This window comes from Ursus arctos, unplaced genomic scaffold (genome assembly GCF_023065955.2).
Source record: "Ursus arctos isolate Adak ecotype North America unplaced genomic scaffold, UrsArc2.0 scaffold_25, whole genome shotgun sequence".
NCBI classification, from domain to species: domain Eukaryota; kingdom Metazoa; phylum Chordata; class Mammalia; order Carnivora; family Ursidae; genus Ursus; species Ursus arctos.
The window spans coordinates 25,902,304-25,923,626 of NW_026622930.1; the positions used below are offsets into that span (position 1 = coordinate 25,902,304).

At 39.9% G+C, this 21,323-nt stretch overlaps 1 protein-coding gene across 1 annotated transcript in view; it reads left to right on the top strand.

The window, feature by feature from the left end:
• Positions 1-21,323, top strand: part of TMED10 (transmembrane p24 trafficking protein 10) — a 37,194-nt gene extending 15,871 nt beyond the window's left edge. The window contains exons 2-5 of the mRNA XM_026519479.4: positions 4,280-4,391; positions 8,954-9,027; positions 17,676-17,802; positions 18,207-21,323. Coding sequence (XP_026375264.1) covers positions 4,280-4,391; positions 8,954-9,027; positions 17,676-17,802; positions 18,207-18,328 — 435 coding nt within the window. The 3' untranslated portion in view covers positions 18,329-21,323. The remainder of the gene's footprint in view (positions 1-4,279; positions 4,392-8,953; positions 9,028-17,675; positions 17,803-18,206) is intronic.

The following is a 21,323-nucleotide window of genomic DNA, read 5'->3' on the forward strand; positions in this document are numbered from 1 at the left end:
CAACCCTGAGATCAAGAGCTGCATGCTACACTGACTGAGTTAGCCACGTGCCCCTTAATAAGGCTTTTCTGACTTAAATCTAGGCTTTTTGTCATCTAGAGAGGCTCCTGTCCTTAAATTAGTAATTAAAAAAAAATTTTTAATCTATTTAAGAGAGTGCGGGCACATGCAGGAGCATGGGAAGGGGCAGAGGGAGAAGGGGGAGAGGGAGAGAATCCCAAGTAGACTCCCCGTTGAGTGTGGAGTCCATTGCAGGGCTTGATCCCACGGCCCTGAGACCAGGGCCTGAGCTGAAACCAAGAGTCATATGCTCAACTGATGAGCCACCTTGGCGCCGTGGCCGGTTTTTCCTAGGCCAGGCCCTTGCCTGACTGTGGAGATGATGACATTTTTGATGACTTTTCAGTGCTGTATTCTTGATGCCATTCCCTGCTGTTCTCTACTGGTTTCATTTACGTTAAACATTTCTAATAACCTGTAATCCTTTCCTTCTGCCTTGTGGATTAAATTAGGGGCACCTGGCTGGCTCAGACGATAGAGCATATGTGACTCTACGTTGGGTATAGAGATTACTTAAAAATAAAATCTTTATAGGGGCAGGGGAAAAATTAAAATTAAAATCTTTTTTCTTTCTTTCTTTTTTTTTTTAGAATTAAACTAGTGTGGTGAACAAATTTGGAAGCTTATTTTTATCCAAATATGCCTTGGAGAAGTTCTACATTTTCTGCAACTTTACTCATAGGAGCTAAAACTAAGAGTTTTTAGATCAGCTTGGAATGTGAAAATCTGTTATTCCTGCAGTCTGTCTTTTTGAACTTCCTCCTTGCTCTTAAGAATTGTTGTGCTTTTGGGAGCTAGGGAGTGGGGATGTGTGAGTATCTGATGGGTAAACAGATTCTGAAGAAAGGAGGAAGAGTGACACCACACTGGTAACTACATATTACTTTGAAATTTGGTTAGTTCCCAGACCTTTTGCCCTATAATATGTGTGTGTTCAAGGTTCTAAAGAAGTCTGTTCTTAAGCCTTTTGATTGATTCAGGAAAAGTATCACATGAACAAGAGGCCTTTAGGAATCTTCAGGGCTAAACATTCCCTCCCCCTTGCAGATTATTTAGTTATTGCTGACTTCAGGGCCTCTCCCTTTTGAGTGCCTGCTAACCCCTCCACGGTGGAGAATGGCAGACCGAGCAGTGCAGTGTCCCACTTGAGAGGACTCTTCAGGCGCTCTTATTTGCACCATCCCAAAGAATCCATCGCATTCTGTTAGTCTTTCTTGGGTTCTGTGCAATCCATCCTTTCAGACATTCCTTTTGTGGGGAGGCAACATGGAATGTAGGAAGAACATGGATTTTAGACTACAAATTGGCATAGACAATTTATTAACCCTGTGATGGGCAAGTTACTAAGTTTTCTCATCAATAAAATGGGATAATAAGGCCTCTCTGGGATTGTTGTGAAGATTAAATAAATATTATGTATAAAGTTAATCACATAATTCCTTAATCCCCTTATCCAGTTCCAAACCACTCAGTTGCAGAATCTCATGCCTAAATCACTTAATACTTTTTTCTTTGTTCCTGCGTCCTGGCTGCTGAGTGTTGCCACTGGAAATCTATGGTCCACAACCTCAGCTGAGCCTCAGTGCTGCCCAGCAAATACTTTTATGTGATTTTTTAAAAAAGATTTTATTTATTTATTTGAAAGAGAGTACAAGCAGAGCAGGGAGGAGTAGAGGGAGAGGGAGCCTGACTTGGGGCTTGATCCCAGGACCCTGGTATCATGACCTGAGCAGAAGGCAGGTCTGTAACTGACTGAGCCACCCAGGTGCCCCCTTTTATGTAATTTTAGTCAACTTTCTTCTAGTCTTATGCAGAGGTCAGAAGTTGGTGGCCCAGAAGAACTTGGTTCTATAGACCTCTTCTGTTTGGCCTTGAGATAGTTTTTCATATGTTGGGATTAGCTTTGATGATTTAAAACTTAGGACATTTCAAATAAAAGTTAAAACTTCTAGCTTCTTTTGAAAAAGTGAATGCTCTGAAAACACAGCGTGACATGGCAGTCATTGGTTTCTCTCTTGAGACAAGCACATCTTCTCACTTTGCCAAATCGTCCACGACCTTGTGGACTTACACTGGCCCATTAGATTCAGTTACATTGCTCACTTGGTCCTTGTGGGCACTGACCTTTTGGTTTTGTCCTATGGGCTGTCCTTCCTTAAAATCCCTCAAAATTTTCCCGTTCTCCTCATACCCAAAGCCTTCATCATTTCTAACCTAGAGTACTGGAATAGTGTCCTAATCCATCTTTTTATCGCTAGTGTTGTCCTGCTCAAGGGACTTGTCTTCGCAGTATTATCAGATTCATCTTTTTGAATTGCAAACTGAATCACATCACGCTCTTGTTTCAAATTCTTCATTGCCTCTCCACTTTGTACCAAGTGAAGTTGAAACTCCCTAGCATGGTGTTGCATTTCTACATGATCTGGCTGGTAGGTCTCTAGCCACTTAACCTCTCTGTGTTTCAATTTCCTGCTATGGAACGTAAGAGAAGGAGTAGTTCTTACCTATAGCATTATAGTAAAAATTAAATTTAAAACGCATATAAAGCACTTGGCATAGTACTCAACCTTTAGTTAGTGCTCAATATATATTAGTTATTAGTATTATGATACTGCTGTATTTTTGTTTTGTTTTTTTCTGGACCGCAGGTCTTCATATTTGCCTTTTCTTTCCTTCTGAATGTTTTTACATCCCCATTTTTCCCTTAATTGCGGCTCATTCTTCAGGACTTCGCCCATGTGTCACCTCCACAGTACACTCCCCGAACCTCTGTATCCCGTGGCACCTGTGCTTACCTCTAGTAGTGCACTTTTCACGTTACAGTGAAGTCTTGTTTCTTATTCGTCTCATTTAGACTTATAAGCTCTTCGAAGACAGGAGCAATCTTACGTATCCCTGTATCCCCAGTGACCAGCACAGATCTAAGCATTGACAAATTAATGAACGATCAACATCATTCATGGCCGAAGATACTTGATTAATATTCCTAAATATTAGGGAATTTAGAAGATGTGCCATAAAACCTTTTTTAATTAACCTCTCGTTTCAAATTAGTCTAGCAGTGAAAACTATTCTTTAGTTATTATATTTTTCCCCAAAATGAAATACCTTTATTTCTGACCGTAAGTGATACATGCCTTTGTAGAAAATCGAAAGAAAAATACAAGTATAAAGAAGTCTTACTACTCAGAAAAAAAAAAAAAACTAGCGTTATTAAAGTGCTTTAAATGCATAAGCTTTTGTGTGCTACTCAGTTTTATTTAAAATCTCACCTATAAATGAATCTTGTTTTACAGACAGCATTAGCACATCTAGTTTAATATAAGGAAGCTACTACTTTTGTGTTCCCTATTGCAAGTAGCTTCCTGTCTTAAATACTGAAACGTGCCTTCTGCTAGGGCAGCCATGGGCCCCAGAAAAGAAGTTGCAATCCAGTGTGTCGTACTACTGTGTCATTCCATATTACTGTGTTTTATATATGTCCATTCATTTACCCATGTATGCTACTTCATCTGTGCTTACAGGCCATTCTCTCAGTTTGGAGAACTAAAGCTAACAACTTAGAAGAAAGAAATTATCATTGGTGGAAGCCAAGGATGTCTTTTTTAGGACAGATTTCTTGTTTATCCCCCCATGCTTCTCTGCCACCCCATTTGACCATTGACATAATTGATGTGAAATTTGCAGGAATAGATCTTCCAGATCCTGTTTTCTTCTCTACATGTGCCTTCTCTTCTCTTTTTGCATGAGGTGTCCCATTTCCATTCTCTGCCCCTACCTCCACCCCATCAAGATTTGATTTACAGAAGAGGTGGGTTCTTTTTCTCCTTTTTGTAGTACATTCTTCTAGTAATTGTCCACTTCATTTTTGTGACCTGCCCCTTTCTAGGTAATGATACTGGTATACATTTTATATAGCAAACTTGCTAATAAGGCCAGTTTATATCAGCTGTATCGCCTTTTTGGTATGGAAAGACATTCCATAGCAGTGACGTATTTTAGCCTTCGGTGTGGATACTGTTTGAATAAATGAAATTTGCTGTCTTTGGGTTTCATCTTCTAATCCAATTCTTGTCTTTAAGAATGAACTGAACATAGTCATCGTAATGAGAAATATCAACTGTCTTCTGTAGACAGTGTTTCTTTCCATTCTCCAGTTTCTGTAAGTTCTCTTCCCCCGTGTTATTTGCTTCCTGATCTTACTTACTTTTTCTTTTAGATCACAGACTCTGCTGGTCATATTCTGTACTCCAAGGAAGATGCAACCAAGGGGAAATTTGCCTTCACCACTGAAGATTATGACATGTTTGAAGTGTGTTTTGAGAGCAAGGGTAAGTAATCAGAAGAGTGTTTTCCCTGAATTAAGTGTCTCCTCTCAAGTTAGAGCATGAACTTTCTCTCTTGGGCTATTACAAAGAGGAAATGGAAACCTCATTTGTTTATATGTCTTTCACACATATAAGTGAAAGTTGGCCAGTCAGCTGAGTTCATGTACAGGAGTAGGCATTTCTTGAATGCCGTGACATATTTGGCTTGACGGATAGAGTTGAATTTTGTGTAGATGCTGGAAAATAGTGCATTTATGTATATATGCTAGTGACATGTTTTCTCAGGGATTAGAAATAGGGTCTGTCTGACAAACAATATATGGCAAAGTTAGAAATAATTTTGGTCTGCAGAGCACTTCCTTAGTTCTGTCGTGCTGTGGACTCTTCTGTGCATCTCAAGGCCAAGACCCCATAGTACCTTTTAGTCTGTTACTTGATGGCTTCTCTGCTCAGTAATGGGTGAAAAGGTGGATTCCTTTTTACTCCCTATTCATTAGCTTAAAGGACACTAGATTCTAAAAGCTTAATGCATTTATACTTGTTACATTAGTTGGGACCCTTTTGGGCTGCAGGACAGAAAAACTCAAACTGCCTTAAAGAAAAAGAAAGGGATAGATCATTTGACTCTCTGAACTGGGAAGTTTGCAACGTGGTGCTGACCTCAGGCACAGCTGCATCCTGGGGTTTTAACGGTATCATTGGAACTCTACCTCTCTCTTAGTGTTTCCTTTCCTTGCCTCCATTTAATTTTAGTCTTCAGGCTTCCTCCGTGTAGTAGCAAAAGGACTCATGGCAGTTTTACATTTGTAGAATGTTCAGAACATAGGATCCTAGAAGAAGAGCAAGCACCTTTGCCAACAGTGCCAGTAGATTCCCAAGAATGGCAGACGAACCAGCTGCTTTTGACAGTTAATCAAGAATCGACTCCCTTGATCTAAAGTTGGTCAATGTAGCCTAAAAGCTAAGGGAGTTTGCCAGAAGTAAATGGACTAATAAATTAAAAATAAAAAATTAAAGGATTTTAATGGTGATTTCATGACTGATATCCTTCTCTCTGCTCCCACTGGTGCCAGTTCCAGGATGTCTCAACTATATTCTAGACATTTCCACATGGTTGTGCCACTCTTACCTCAAAACCAAGATGTCTAAGACTGTGTTCACAAGCCTCCCTTTCAAACTCCCCTCTCTTATCATTCCCCTCTCTTATCCCCTCTCTTATCTCTTATCAGTGTTATCACTATCTTTCCAGTTACTTGGGCTCACGCTTTGATATTATTTTTGCCTTTTTCAGCCTATCATCGGGTTATACTGATACTTCTTTCAAAGTATCTTCTGTATCTGTCACCACACAAATCTGAACTCTAGTCTTTTAAATCATGGATTATGTTGGGGTGCCTGGGTGGCTCTGTTGGTTAAGTGGCTGACTCTTGATTTTGGCTCAGGTCATGATATCAGGGTCCTGGGATCGAGCCCTGCGTTGGGCTCCATGCTGGATGTGGAGCCTGTTTAAGATTCTCTCTCTCCCTCTCCCTTTGCCCCGTCCTTCCTCTAAAAACATCTATGTGTATGTATATATATACACACATAGTATAGTCAGCACTCAGTTTCTAGTTTCATTTATTTTGATATGGAAATGTGATACCTTTCTTTGGAAGGTACTAGTCTTTGGAGCACCTTTTAAAAAATTGTCCATTTGACAGAGAAATGCAGAGAAGTTTGGTGTTTTTTGTGTTTTGGTTTGTTTTTCACAAAAGGGACCCTTTAGGGCCATGATGTCAGCTAAAGGGATAGGCTAGCTGGTCTGTGCAAGAGATGGTATGGTCTAGCCTGAGAATAGCCAGAGGCCTGTGGTTTTGTGGTTTCACTTGTGTTTGAATAGTACTAATGCTGTGCTACGGTAACAGAGAGATGGTGGGAAGAGTCTGTTAAGAAGAGAATATCTTAATCATTTGGGCCAGGTGGGGTTGTGAGCTGATTCAGTTTCATAGTTTTTTAAATGAGGAAGGAGAAGCAAAAATCTGCACTGCATCTCTTATGAGCCAATGCTGTGATCAGGATTACACATTGGATTTGGGAAAAGAGATCTCCCTCTCTTGGTGCCACTTTTTGTGTTTTGTTTTGGAGACTTACTGGATTATTGCTCAGAAGGCATCTGTGACTTAGTTTCTTAGTCCTACCTAAGTAGTCATTTCTGTTGCTTTCTCTCACTTTTTTTAAAATTTACGTTTTTTTGTTTTTGTTTTTTTGGTTTTTTTTTTTAAAGATTTTATGTATTTATTTGACAGAGACAGCCAGCGAGAGAGGGAACACAAGCAGGGGGAGTGGGAGAGAAAGAAGCAGGCTCCTAGCAGAGGAGCCTGATGTGGGGCTCGATCCCAGAACGCTATGATAACGCCCTGGGCCAAAGGCAGATGCTTAATGGCTGCGCCACCCAGGAGCCCCTAAATTTACATTTTTAAAAAGATATTTATTTATTATTTTAAAAAGATTTTATTTATTTTTTTTGACAGAGAAAGAGACAGCGAGAGAGGGAACACAAGCAGGGGGAGTGGAAAAGGGAGAAGCAGACTCGCCACTGAGCAGGGAACCCAATGCGGGGCTTGATCCCAAGACCCCAGGATCATGACCTGAGCCAAAGGCAGACACCTAACGACTGAGCCACCCAGGCGCCCCAAGATTTTTACTTATTTGCCAGAGAGGGAGGGAGCACAAGCAGGGGGAGTGGCAGACAGATGGAGAAGCAGGCTCCTAGGGAACCCGATGCCAGACTGGATCCCAGGACCCTGGGATCATGACCTGAGCCGAAGGCAGACGCTTAACCGACTGAGCCACCCAGGCGCCCCTGATGTGCATTTTTTTAAAGATTTTTTTTTTATTTTTAAATAATCTCTTACACTCAGCATGGGGCTTGAACTCACAACCCCAAGACCAAGAGCAACGTGTTCCACCAACTGAGCCAGTCAGGCGCCCCTCTGTTGCTTTCAAGTCGATCTTTCTAATCTATCCGAAAGAACTTCTTTACTGTCTTTTAAACATGCTGTACTCATTTCAATATTTGAGCCTTTGACTGTGCTTTGCCCTTTGCCTAGAGTACTTTGTCCTTGCCTTTAGGTGCCTTCTCTTTAGTGAAGTCTGTCCACAACTAATCCCTTCCCTTCTCTAACAGTTACTCCATAGCTGGGATTATCTGAACCAGTTTTTTCTCTTAAAGTTTTTACTCCTTTGCATCTTCATTGTAGCTGTTATGCATGTTTGTCTTAGATCCCCATCAAATATTCGAAGGCAGAGATCATAATTCAGTGAGTTCTCACTGAGTCGTTATTGAATTGACCTCAGTCCATTTCAGAAACTCCAGTGTTCAGGCAGCAGAGAGTGTAGTACCATTTTCTCTGGCTTGTACTTTGAAGAACTCCTATGCTTAAGTGGCACTTAATTCCTAAACTCCTAATTCTGTGCAGGCAGTTTTTTGGTTTTTTTTAAAGACTGTATTTATGTATTTATTTATTTATCTGACAGAGAGAGAGAGAGCGCACAAGCAGGGGGAGTGGCAGGCAGAGGGAGAAGCAGGCTCCCTGCGGGCAGGGAGCCCAATGTGGAACTCAATCCCAGGACCCTGGGATCATGACCTGAGCCGAAGACAGACACTTAACCGACTGAGCCACCCAGGCGTCCCCCATGCAGGCAGTTTTTTATTTCATAAATAATTAGGTGAATTCCAGGAGATTGGGGCTGAGCAATTTTCTGGGACTCTTGAGTCTTTCTTTCTCTCCTGCTTGATGATTTAAGATTAAATTCTTTTTTGATCAATCTGAATCAGTTTACCTTTTCTAATATGAGCCTGCCTCTGTTGGCCCCACTATCCCAAATAGACATTTCTCTTTCTAAGTAGCATCCCTGAAAATTGTACTCTTCTTTACAAGTGTTTTTCTTGGGCTGTTCTCTTTTAAGTGTTTTGGGGGTCCTATAACACTTTATTAACCTACTGAAATGACCTTACATTGACCAAAATGTTTGAATTAAAGTGGAATATTAGCTAAATCCTGTGTTGTTTTCAGTACTCACGTTTATATTAAGTAAATCCAAGCTTAGCAAATACCCAGTAATCCTTTTTTTTTTCTTCAAAATTTGACAGGGCACCCTTTTCAGATGTGGAAATGTACCTTTTCAATCTTAGTTGGTGCCCACTACCTATTGTCTGTATGCCACTCAGTTTTGTACTGTTTTGACTTGAATTTTATTTCCTAATCCAGTAAGCCTGTACGTTGTCTCTTCTGCTATTCTGTCTCTCTGTAGTACCAGCGACAGCGTCTTGTGTCCTGCCTGCTCAGAGATGTTTGCCAGCAGCATGTTCTCGTTGCTTTCCGGCACCCCACACAGATAGAAGCTTTGTCTGGAATGCTTGTGATTTTAGCCAGAGCCAGGAATTTTCTGCAGCTGAGTAGGGGGAGGAGTTGTGGCTGTTTCCCTCTATTGAGAGGGTAGGGGTTAGAGAGAGGGAGGGTGGGTGGGTGATTTCCCGGAATTTTAAATATTCTACACAATGAATCTTTTGATTTCTTTCTCAGGAACAGGGCGGATACCTGATCAACTCGTGATTCTAGACATGAAGCACGGAGTGGAGGCGAAAAATTACGAAGAGGTATGTCCTGCTAACAGCCAGTAGCGTGCCATGCTAGGAGGTTTCTGTGACGTAGTCAGGCCAAACTGGCTGTGCTTTGCCCAGAAGGCTTTTGTTTTCTCAGCAGTCATGTGACAGCCAGCTACAATCTTACTGATACAAAAAGTTGTGTTAACAGCCTTGAACAGTAATTCTGGCTCTGCCTTTGGTCAAATGACTGAACCAGCTATCCCATAGACATGTTGGTGTGTAGGGGTGCCTGGGTGGCTCAGTTGGTTAAGCGTCTGCCTTCGACTCAGGTCATGATTTAAGTTGATTTAAGTGATTTAAGAAAATTTTCTAGGACTGATGAACCCACAGAAAGTTGCTCCATCTTTGGTCAGGACCTGGGAAGGAAATGTCCTAAAATGGAAGAAGATTGGAAGTGAGCGGCTAATTCTGCAACAGGAAGTAGTAGTACAATTGCAGCTCTCTAAGTCTTTCCTCTTTTTCTTAGTTCAGATTGCCAATAGAACAGCCCAGGCTGAGTTATGTGTAGGTGAGCAACAATAGCGAGGGAGGCGGTAGAGGTAGTGAATGGAAGACAGTTCCTGGTAGAGACTCTGAATTGCTTGTTTCTGTGTCTAAGCTGGTGTAGTTAAATTAAAACACAAAAGGCAAGAGAGCCTCCTTATTTGATGACCTGAAGAGTAAATTGAAATAATCCTTTTAAACTTTGATGGTTGAGAAGAATCTTAATTATATTTAAATAAAGTAATGTATGTTAAAATGCTATTGTAAGGTATAAAAGAGAAAAAATGTTGTTGCGGTTCTTCTGAGGTAGAATAGGTAGGATGATTTTCAGTTTTCGAGGACTGCTGTATATCCTCAACTTGAGACCACTGTCTAAGCCGGCATGCATTGTGAACAACAGAAATTTTACCTGTTGTAACTTTTGCCTCCTAATATGATGAGTGCCATTATATTAAATAATAGGGCATTTGATTAGACATTAAACATCATTTTTCCCTCTAAAACAGAGGGCGTTATTGTGAGTTTACATAGAAAATGATGGGGACATCTCTGTCACAGAGCATGTTAGAACTCCTATTCCTCCTGGAATTTCTACCATCCTTGGACTTTGTTGACATCAGGGAAGGGCCTTTATCTTTCCTGACCTTTTGCTTAACCCAAGAGGGGAATCCCTAGCAGAAAGGAAACCACAGCACTTCCTTCGCCTGCTTCCTGCTTTGGAAGTCTGGCACGTCCTAAGCGTGTCGTTACGCACATGGTTACAACACAGCTCTAAACCCTGTTTCTTAACCAAGTAACTCCTGCTACTACTCTTTGGCGATCTTACCACCAACCCCTCCACCCCCCAAAAAGGCAGAGCAAACTGAGACAGAGGAGAAGTGGTTTCGACACAGGCCAAAGGCAGCCCTTTCCTAAGTCAGTGGCTTAAATCTTGCTTAGAAATAGCTGTTACTTGTCTCTCAGCAAATGCCTGTGACAAGAACATGAATAATAGAAGTACTTGTTCTCTGGTTAATTACCAGAGAGCACTGAGCGTATGTAGAGGTTTTGAGGCATTTAATTTCAGGCCCTTGAGGTAATAGAGAGCTTTTATCTCCAGAGGATTTAGGCCTGTTGGCATAAGCATTTGGCTTTGGGAAGGTGGCACATTTCTCTTAAGTTTTTTCACATCCAAAGTATCTCCCTCACAGTTCTGGGCTTCATGATTCTGAAATCCCTTGTGGTTTTGTAAAATTGAATAGTAGTCCGTGTTTCAGTAGCTGGACAGAGTACTACAATACCTACTAAATTGTTATAGAGGATTTACTTAATCAGTTCATGTGGAATTGCTATGTAAACAATACAAATGTAAGATGATATTTAGAAGCTAGCATGGTTGTCCTATTGTAAAGAAGCATAGAGTCTTGCAGTTTGAATTCGTTAGAGTTCGGAATGCTTACGTCCTCAGAAATAAAGCACTTGTGATTCCCTCTGTTGAATTTTAAGGACCTTTCACCACTGTCTTTTGCCCATTGGGGGAGAGGCATCTTTATAGAATCAGTACGTGAATTGAGCCTTTTTTTTTTTTTTTTTTTTTTTTGAGTTTGTGGTCTGTGAACTAGAGCAGCTGCTTGTGAGGACTAATTGTCTAATCCTGCAGTTGTGGAAATGAAGGCAACAACTATCCCACAAAAAAGGAGCTATCTGACACATACTCCCACTCTGGGGCTGTATATGTCCCTTCTTGATGGCGATGTCAGCATTTTCAGTACAACTAAAATTTTGTTGTGCCTGTGGGTTCTATTAGTATGTCATTTGCTATCAACATGTCTACCAAAAACATAGTCGCCCTTGTTGGAGCAACAGCTGAAGACTATTCAAAAGTTCTACTTTTTGGATTGCCCTCGGGAAGGAGGCGCTCTGGTTCTGCATACTAGATCCAAAGTCCTTTTCTCAACATGAGTTAAATGAAATAACATAATGGGCAAGGCACCTGAACATAGTTTGGTTAGTTCAGTAGATTTTGGCTCCCTTCTCCTACCCTTTCTGTAAACTATGACAGAGTAAATAGGATCATGTTCAATTTCAGATAGCCCTAAAATTGGCAGATTTATCTGGCCTTATTTTGACACATTCTTGACCTTTTGAGCTTCTGTGAAGAGGTCTGTGATTCACATACCTCCCCACACAAGTAGACTTGTCCTTGGCTATAGGTTGGCCTTCTTTTTCTTGATTGCGTAGAGTAGATGATCTTCACTCTTACTGCTGTGCTTCTAAAATTTTGGGGGCTGTGGTGGGGAGTGTGGAGGTAACAGCAATTTGACTGAATTTGGCTTACCATAAGAAGCTTCTCTTGAGTCTCAGTGCTCCACCAAGGAAAACAATCTAGCGATTCTCTAGACATCGGTTTCACATGTGTGTTTTAAGAAGCAGTTTTTCAGAGTTAAAACCTTTCCTTGGTGCAGTTACACATGACTCTGAATTCTAGGTTCAAATCACCACTAGGGGAGTGGAAGATTTGGATATGGCTTAAAAAGGGTAATTTCGTAGTTTTTTGGAGGTGTCGTACATACGCAGGAAAAGGCTTGCTGACTTGTAGCTTTTCCAAGCAGTCCCCACCACTGCAGATGAGAGTGATAGTGTGGTAGGGAGGGCTTTCTCCTGGGCAGTGGGTGAAAGTAGGCACAGAGTGTGCTCTGAGGAAGCCTTTCTTCGGGGGACCAACAGAGGCCCAAAGTTGGCTCCTTTGAACAAGGCATTGAGTGGGAATGCTATACGAAGTATACGTTGTATTAATTTCCTTGAGTTCAAGGGCCAAACTAGTGTGGGGGGAAAAGGATAAAAATCAAAACAATGTGAATATGACAATGTATGATTGTTAATTTTGTGGCACAGTCTAAGTGCTGTAGGACTTTAGGAAAGAGGGAGTCCGTGTGGACAGAAGTGGTTAAAGAACGCGTCACGGTTAAGGCTTGAAAGAGAGCTAGGGTTTGGGTACACTGAGTGGATATGCTTCTGGAAGTTGTACGGTTTTGCTTGCATCTTAGAGCAGCAGAGCTTTGGAGTTTTGATGCTGAATAAATGCTTTGGTGACCTTGGGTAGGGATTCAAGAGACTGTGGTTCTGCCAGTCCTGTTCTTTCACCCAGAGTACTTGATAACTATGGAATCTTCGGTTTCGTTTGTAAAATGAGGTCCCATGTAGATCTAAAAGTCTTTATTGAATGGCTAAAATGCAGCTTACAAGGGGAATGCTACCCTCTAGTGGAGAACCTGTGGTACATGACATTGTCAAGTAGGCTTTGCTTTGATCAAGCTGTTGGCAAAATACATACATATGTATGTATTCCAGCCTAAGAAGAGAGAAGTAGACTGGAATAATGGCCTGCCGTCATGAAACATGTATAATTTCACATTCTTACACTTTGAACATTAAATCAGACATTCAGAAGAGCAGAACAACAGTCGGTGGGGATTTTGATACAGGTGTTCTAGTTATCTTTTTGTGCTGACAGTGATAAAAGTCTTGATGATATTCATTCAATACTGAGTCCTGGGCAAGCAAAGAGGGTCTTCCTGAGCATAGTGATGATAATTTGCTTAAAATTTTTACTCTGTTAGTCTCTAAAAATTAGAATAATAGCAGTATGAAACCAGGAAAGTTTGACTAATAAACTGGACAACTTACCCAGATCTTTGTGGCCTAATATAGCTTGATCACTTCACCTTTGATCCAGAAAAAAACTTAGTGTAGTCTGCTAGTTTCCTTCATCAAATTTTTAGTACCTTCAGAATAAAATGTAAACTTAGACTGGGATTCCTGTCTCAGCTCCACCAAGCTCTGAGAACCTGGGCAAGTTATTTAACACTTTGAATTTTAATTTCCTGATCTGAAAAATTTAGGGATAATAATCACCTTATATAGGGTTATGAAAGTTAAGCCAGATTACAAGGTATAAAATACATACACATTATGGATATATACTGATAGGTCTAATTCATTATACTACCTTCTTATCCTCTTCCTCTGTTGAGCTCCACCCTAACTTTTGAGCCTTATATGTTATTATCGACCACCCTCCCCCAAGCATGTATGTGTGTTGACACAAGTGCCCCCCCCCACATACATATGCACATCAGACTATGTACCGTCTAAACACGGCCTACAGTTTCCTCCCTCCATGTTTTGGTTTGCAAGTTCTCAGCTTTGAATGCCTTTCTCCCTCATCTCTTTCAAAATCCTGCATAATTTGAGACCTCACCCACTTCCTGTTAAGCTTTCCTTTATCCTTGCAACTATGATTAATCTTGTGCTACTTTTTTTCCTTTTCACTTTTAATATGTATCTTTGTTGTAGAAGTTAATACATAATGTCTTATGCTATGGTTATAGCTTTTTATATGAGCCTCCCCACCAGACTGTGAGCTTCTTAGGAGCAGAGATCATCATTTATCTTCATACCTTACACAGTAACTACTCAAGAAAGCATTGTTAGAGTCTTCAAATGTTTCTTTCTTTTTTTTTTTTTAAGACCGCTTTGTACATTTTTTTAATCTCTAGGTTTAGATTAAATATATATCCATTATTATTATTATTTTCCATTGAGTATCCAGGATGTGTTAGATGGTTGGAATAGAAAGTTGGTTTTCAACATTGTTTTAGTCTCTTGGCAATTCTTTAAGTTTCCTAGATTTAAAATTAATATCAAGTTAATAAAGGTATTTGTTAGGCAGAGATGTGTTTTAGGGAAAGAGATCTTCATCCCACTCATTGAAGGCTAAAAATAATTTAGCAAATTAAGGACAGGGTTGAGTAAGGAATTTCATTGAGGAAATAACATCAACTTGGAGAATGGAAATTGGGCTGTTTGGTTATGAATAGAGCTTAAAGAGTTCGGAGTAGGACCTATACTGGAAAAGGAGTTGGGGAATTGAATGATTAAGTAAACAGTGGCCTATATGCAGTATGGAATCCTGGGCAGCAGTTAAGAAGAATGAGGTGAATCTATAAGCACTGAAATTTTTGGAAAGATCTTATTAAATGAGAAAAAGCAAGCCATAGAACAATGTGTACAGAAGGACCCCAATTTATAAATATATTTTTAATTGTACGTTTCTGTGTATATTTATATGCACGCAAAAGCATAAATAGTGTGTATCTTCTAGCGAGGTCTAGAAAGATATACAGCAAATTCATAACCATGGTTACCTCTGAAAAGGAATGTGTGGATGTAGAAATTGAGGCACTATGTGAAGGTGGGCTTTTTGTTTTTGTTCCCTTTGCTTCTGAATAGTTTAAATTTTTAGCGAGAGAACATGTTTATGTGTTGCTTGTACAACTAAAAAATAAATGAAACATCAGAAAAGAAAAGGATTGGGAGCAGGATTTTTGGTCTATAATCTACAAAGGCCATCATCAATACCAAATTTATTTGATTTTTCGGGCATTTGGCCTATTGTCATTTAACAAAAAGGGTGGGGAGGGTTAGAAAGTAGTCTTCAAAGTAATTTTTTAAAAGAATATTTTCAGGGGCGCCTGGGTGGCTCAGTCGTTAAGCTTCTGCCTTTGGCTCAGGTCATGATCCCAGAGTCCTGGGATGGAGCCTGGCGCTGGGCTCCCTGCTCAGTGGGGAGTCTGCTTCTCCCTCTCCCTCTGCCTGCAGCTCCGCCTGCTTGTGCTTGTGTGCTCGCTTGTGCTCTCTGTCAAATAAATACATTAAATATTTTTAAAAATATATTTTCAACTGGCAGAGGCATGGCCATGGTTTCACTTCCAGTTCTTTTTGCAAGTTTCTATTTAGAGAGCCTTAAATCATTTATCGCTAAAGAAATTGTATGCCATTTGCTTTTATACTATCTCATTCAGGAAGCTTTGGAGATGAAAGTATAAACCAGGAGGGAAAATGTTAGATAGACTAGAGTTGAGTTTATTATATATGTCTTGTAGTGATATCTTTTCCCTGGGGAATTTCTTTGCTCTGTGGCTCTATATGAGATCAACAGATATGTATTCTAGATTAGTAACAAAATTTGGCATTTGGGCATTAAGCTGGGGAGTTATCTAAATACATTAACCGTTAGTTAAATGTTGTAGTCAGTTAGCTTCATTCTGTTTGTAGCTGTCAGTCATGCCATTAACTCTAGCCAACATTTTACAAATGTAAGAAAATGTACATCCGGTGAAAGAAAACTTAGGTGGATCATTGCAAATTCATCACATTTTATGTACCTTCTTTAAATATAAATTTAATTTTTATATCTCCATCCTAACAGCAATTTCTAGTTTTATTTTAAATAACTTTTATTTTTATTTTTTAAAGATTTTTTTTCAATATTTTTATTTATTTATTTGACAGAGAGAGACAGCCAGCGAAAGAGGGAACACAAGCAGGGGAAGTGGGAGAAGAGGAAGCAGGCTCCTAGTGGAGGAGCCTGATGTAGGGCTCGAACCCAGAACGCTGGGATCACGCCCTGAGCCGAAGGCAGACGCTTAAAGGACTGCGCCACCCAGGCGCCCCTATTTTTTTTTAAAGATTTTATTTATTCATTTGAGAGAGAAAGAGGCAGAGAGAGCACAGGCAGGGGGAGAGACAGATGGAGAGGGAGAAGCAAACTCCTCGCTGAGCTGGGATCCCAACATGGGGCTCAGTCCCAGGACCTGGAGATCACGACCTGAGCCTAAGGCAGATGCCTAATCATCTGAGCTACCCAGGTGCCCCACATAACTTCTATTTTAAATAACTTCACATGTTCAGTGAGGAATATAAATGAGCAAAGAGAACATAAGAACACCCTTAAACTCTCCCTGTTCATTCCACATTAACTGCTGTTAACATTAACTGAAAAAGAACAAAGAAGGTGAATTGGACAAAAGAGAAGAAAAAGTAGGGAGTTCTATAGAGAACATACAATAAATAGTGAGTTAAAGCAGATATAGAAAAATAATTTTTTTAAGATTTTATTTATTTGAGATAGAGAGTGAGAGAGAGAACAAGCAGGGGGGCAGAGGGAAAGGCAGAAAAAGGATCCTTACTGAGCAGGGAGCCTGACGTGGGGCTCGATCCCAGGACCCCAGGTTCATGACCTGAGCCAAAGGCAGCCGCTTAACCGACTGAGCCACCAGGAGCCTCTAGAAAAAGAATTTTTGATAAATTCTCTATGTGGGAAAGATTTAAGAGCAACTGGTATATGAGTTTTAAGATCTAGAAAACTCTGGTGGTATATCCTCATTTTAAAAGCCAATCATAATCTAAGATTGATAGGAAAAAACAAAAATAGAATAATGAAATCCTTGCTTTTGTCATATCTGCCTTTAGTTACTAGATACTCTTGGAGGTTTCACAGTGGTCTAGGTTGAGAAAGGAAAACAGTTCATTTCTTTCTCACATCCTTCATTCCTTAGCATACAAGGAAGTCCTTGGAGATTTCTTTCGATAACTGGCTATGTAATTCTAAAAACAAAAAATGCAGTGGGTTTTTTGTTGTTGTTGTTTTTTGTTCTTGGCAAAGCTAGGATTCATCTGGGCTCTGGAGCTCTGATATAAACCCTAAAGCTGTTGTGGGATTTAAAGGAGCAAATCAGAATTCTCTCATTTTATAGTTTCAGTTATTATCTTAATGCTGTAGTTACATATACTCTCTCATTCCTGTGCATTTGTCTATTGGGAATTTGGAGGGTTTTCTTTTAAAATTATGTCTAATATGACTCTCACACTTATGCTGATAATATTGTTTCTTTCTTGGACATGAGTGGAAGGGCAAAGTAAAGTGCTTTATTAAAATCAGAAATCTTAGGAAAATAACATATTTTACTTTATAGCCTACCATATTACAGTACTTCCAAGGAGGTTTTAATCAAAATTAAAGTATCAAAGTCTGAGATGGAAACACATGAACAGTTTGTGGGGAAGGGCAGAAGCCCAAATTTTAAAATATGTTAGAATGATAGCAGAAGACATTTTAAGTTTGGTGAAACTTTTAAATTTTATCTTACTTTTAAGTAATCTCTGTACACCCCAACGTGGGGCCGAAACCCGCAACCCTGAGATAAAGAGTCACATACTCTACCAACTGAGCCAGCCAAGTGCCCCGGGCTTGGTGAAAGACTCGTCTGTTGCCTTATGTTCTAGACCAGAGCAATTTTTTCAAGGAGTGGGTTCATAATTCCTTTCTTTTCCAGATTGCCAAGGTCGAGAAGCTCAAACCTTTAGAGGTGGAGCTCCGACGCTTAGAAGACCTTTCAGAGTCCATCGTTAATGATTTTGCCTACATGAAGAAACGAGAGGAAGAGATGCGAGATACCAATGGTGAGGGGAAGGCAGCTCTTGTTTCTTCATAAAGGAGACAGAGCTCTTTTTTCAGTTTTGCCAAATGGGGATGGGGGAATGGGATGATGGGATGATCATTTACTTCAGTGTTGTTGCTTCTCCAGGTAAATTAGCTTTGTTAGATTTTCAAGAGAATAGAAATTTCTGTGATAGGCAGTTGACCATATTCTCAGCTTATTGTGTATCAAACTGATAGTACTAATCTTTGTAATTTTTAACATTTATATATAGAAGAGTGAAATTTTAAGAAAAAACAATCCAAAATCCTACTGTCAGGCGTAGGGACTGAGGGAAGTTAATTAATTGCCTCCCCCCCCCCCCCCGGCCACTGTGTAGCCTGCTGAGCCTCACTTCATTGCCTTATAACACTTTTGTTTTTTTAGAGTCAACAAACACTCGGGTCCTGTACTTCAGCATCTTTTCAATGTTCTGCCTCATTGGACTAGCCACCTGGCAGGTCTTCTACCTGCGTCGCTTCTTCAAGGCCAAGAAGTTGATTGAGTAATAAGGCCCAGTTTCCTCCCACCTTTATCTCAGCCAGCTGAACATCACTCGGACGTGTCTGACCTAAGGCATCCTACTAACAGCACCATCAAGGCACATTGGAGCTTTCTTGCCAGAACTGATCTCTTTTGGTGTGGGAGGACAGGGGTTACCACCTACACCCAACAAGTCAATGAGGGACTTCTTTTTAACTTGGTAGCATTTGGACTGGTTTTGCAACAATAGGACTATTATTGGAGTTACCTATGACAAAAAATAGGGGTTACCTAGATATAATGCCAAAGCCAGCATTGGTACTGGGTTTCCTCCTGTGATCTGTTTGAACCATGTTTTCTTTCCTTTTCCTACTCTCTCACCAGCTTGGGCTTCACCACTTTAGTTCCTTTCCCAAGGTTTGTATGACCATGTTGAGCTTGTTTCATTCTGATTGTCCTCTTTGGATTTCTGTGTGAAAACACACTTCACTTTCTCTTGACCCTTAGCTGAAAATTTTAGGTAGCTTCTGGTGATACCCTTTCATAAATTTATGTCTCTTAAAAGGGTGATAGATGGGACACGTCATAGAAATGAGCTTTGAACTGTACATAACTCTTAAAGAGGACTTCATTTTAGAGAATTAAAATATTTGTGCTCAACTGCCTGAACCTCTTTTGTGTATTTATGTGTGTTTAGTTCTGTGCAATTTTAGCAGGTGTAGATTTGTGTGATCACCACCACAAGATGCAGAACAGTCCAACTCTCGTATCCCTGTACTACTACCTTTTTAGAACCACAGCCACCTCCCTTCTTTTTCCCAAAACCCCAACTCTGGCAACCACTGATCTGTTCTCCATTTCTAATTTTGTCATTTCAAGAATGTTTTATAAATGGAATCATATAGTAACCTTTTGAGATTGGCTTTTAAAACTCAGCATAATTCCCTTGAAATCCACCCACGTTGTTGCATCTTACCAATAGCTTGCTCCTTTGCAATCCTCAGTAGTATTTCATGGTATGGATGTACCACAGTTTGTTTACCCATTCCCCCATCGAAGGACATTGGGGTCATTGTCAGTTTTTGGCCATTTCTGCTAAAGCTGCTGTGAACATTCATGTACAGGTTTTCATGTGAACATAAATTCTCATTTCTCTGGGATAAATGCCCAAGAGGGCAATTGCTGGGTTGTACTGTAAGCACGTGTTTATTTTTCTAAGAAACCATCCTACTCTTTTTCCGGAGTAACTGCCATTTTACCTTCCCACCAGCAACTTGTGACCAATCCAATTTTTCCGAATCCTCACCAGTATTTGCTATTGTTATTATTTTTTATTTTTGTCATTCTTATAGGTGTGTCTAGTAATGCCTCCTTATGGTTTTAATTTGCATTTTCCTAATGGCAAATGATGTTGAACATCTTTTCACGTGCTTAGTTATCATTTATATATCCCTGTTAGTGAAATATCTTTTCCTATCCTTTTTGCCCACTTTCTAATTAGCTTGTTTTTTCTACTAAGTTTTGAGAGTTCCCTATATATCCTAGATATAAATCCTTTGTCAGATATGTGGTTGCTTGAATTTTTAACATAACTTCTAGTAAGAAAAATATAAGTAAAATTTACCAACTCTTCTTATGTGGCCAGTTGCTGACTTAATTCCTGCCCTTGTGTTCCGTCTAGCAAATTAAGACATATGGGGCATAAAAAAAAACACATCTGGGAGGATTATGAATAGAGTAAATACTTGAAAATGCATTTTGCGAAAGCAAAGCCAAGAATTGCTGTGGGAATATAAGGTGCCTAAAGGCCATTAAGTAAGAGAAGGTATGGATACAAGTGACCATGTTTGTGAACAGTTACGAAAACTGTCACTTGAAATTTTCTCCATTTCGCCCAGATAAGTGGATAGGAGTCTGTCCTTTCTGTAATCTCTTTTAACCCCTGCTGACTGTTACCGGGCTTTGTCTCATAGTGGCAAGAATTACAGGACTTAGGGTATATAGCTTGCAGTTAAGAAGCAGTGCATTAGAATTAACAGAGAACACTGCTGTGATGACCAGGGTAAAATACAAAAGTAGAAGAGGGAGTGAGTTATTGAGTTATGTTGTTAAAAATCTCAGGCTGTTCTGTGAATGTTCCAGCTGCTGTGAACCCAGAAGCCCTTTTTCCCCCTCTTCTTTTGTGAATTTTTCTGGTGTGGCAGAGTGGTTCTTCCATTAATTTGTGCAACATTGCCATCTGCTGGTAGGAATTGATAGGTACGGCTTCTGAGAACCTGGAGGCCAAATCCTCACCATAAGGACAGTGGATGTTGAGAAAGTCCACCTGTGGTATTACGTATACTACATGACAGAGGATACATCCAAGTAGGGAAGAGAATAACCGAATTTGTGGGTCAGATCCATTCTTAGAGGTCTAAAGGTCAAATTTTGTTCTGTACCATTAGCTGAATAAGAAACTCACACTTCTGACTGGTGCCTTTCCCCTTTTTCAGAAGCAATGAAAGTTCTTCACTCGGTTATATTCTTCTGTTTTGACAAAATGGCAAAGAAGAAGATAGGAGAATATTTTCTTTGACTGATGTTTTTGTTCCCGAATGTGACTTTGTGAAACAGCTGGGATTTTTTCCATGTCGTTCCCTTTTACTCTCATGCCAAAAATACCAACTCAGACATTTGTGCTTTTGGTTTAAAGTTCATTGATAATTACACCTTGATTTTATCGAAAAAGTAAAAATTATTTGCCTTTGTTAGAAGGCTAGTGCAAAGAGTAAATCAGCTTTAAAAATGGGGATTTTATCTGCTTTCCTCCGTTTTGAGCCTTTTCAACACAGTCTATATAACATAGATAGGAATGATACAGTTTAAGCACTGTTGTACCATTGTCATAAACTCCTATCGTAAGCCATTTTTCTGTTTGTTTAATGGAAAGAGGCATGTGGGGTTTCTATAGATTCACTTGTAAATGTTGGATTGGGGATTTTTGTGTAAATTTTCTCAAATAAATGCTAGCAGAAACCA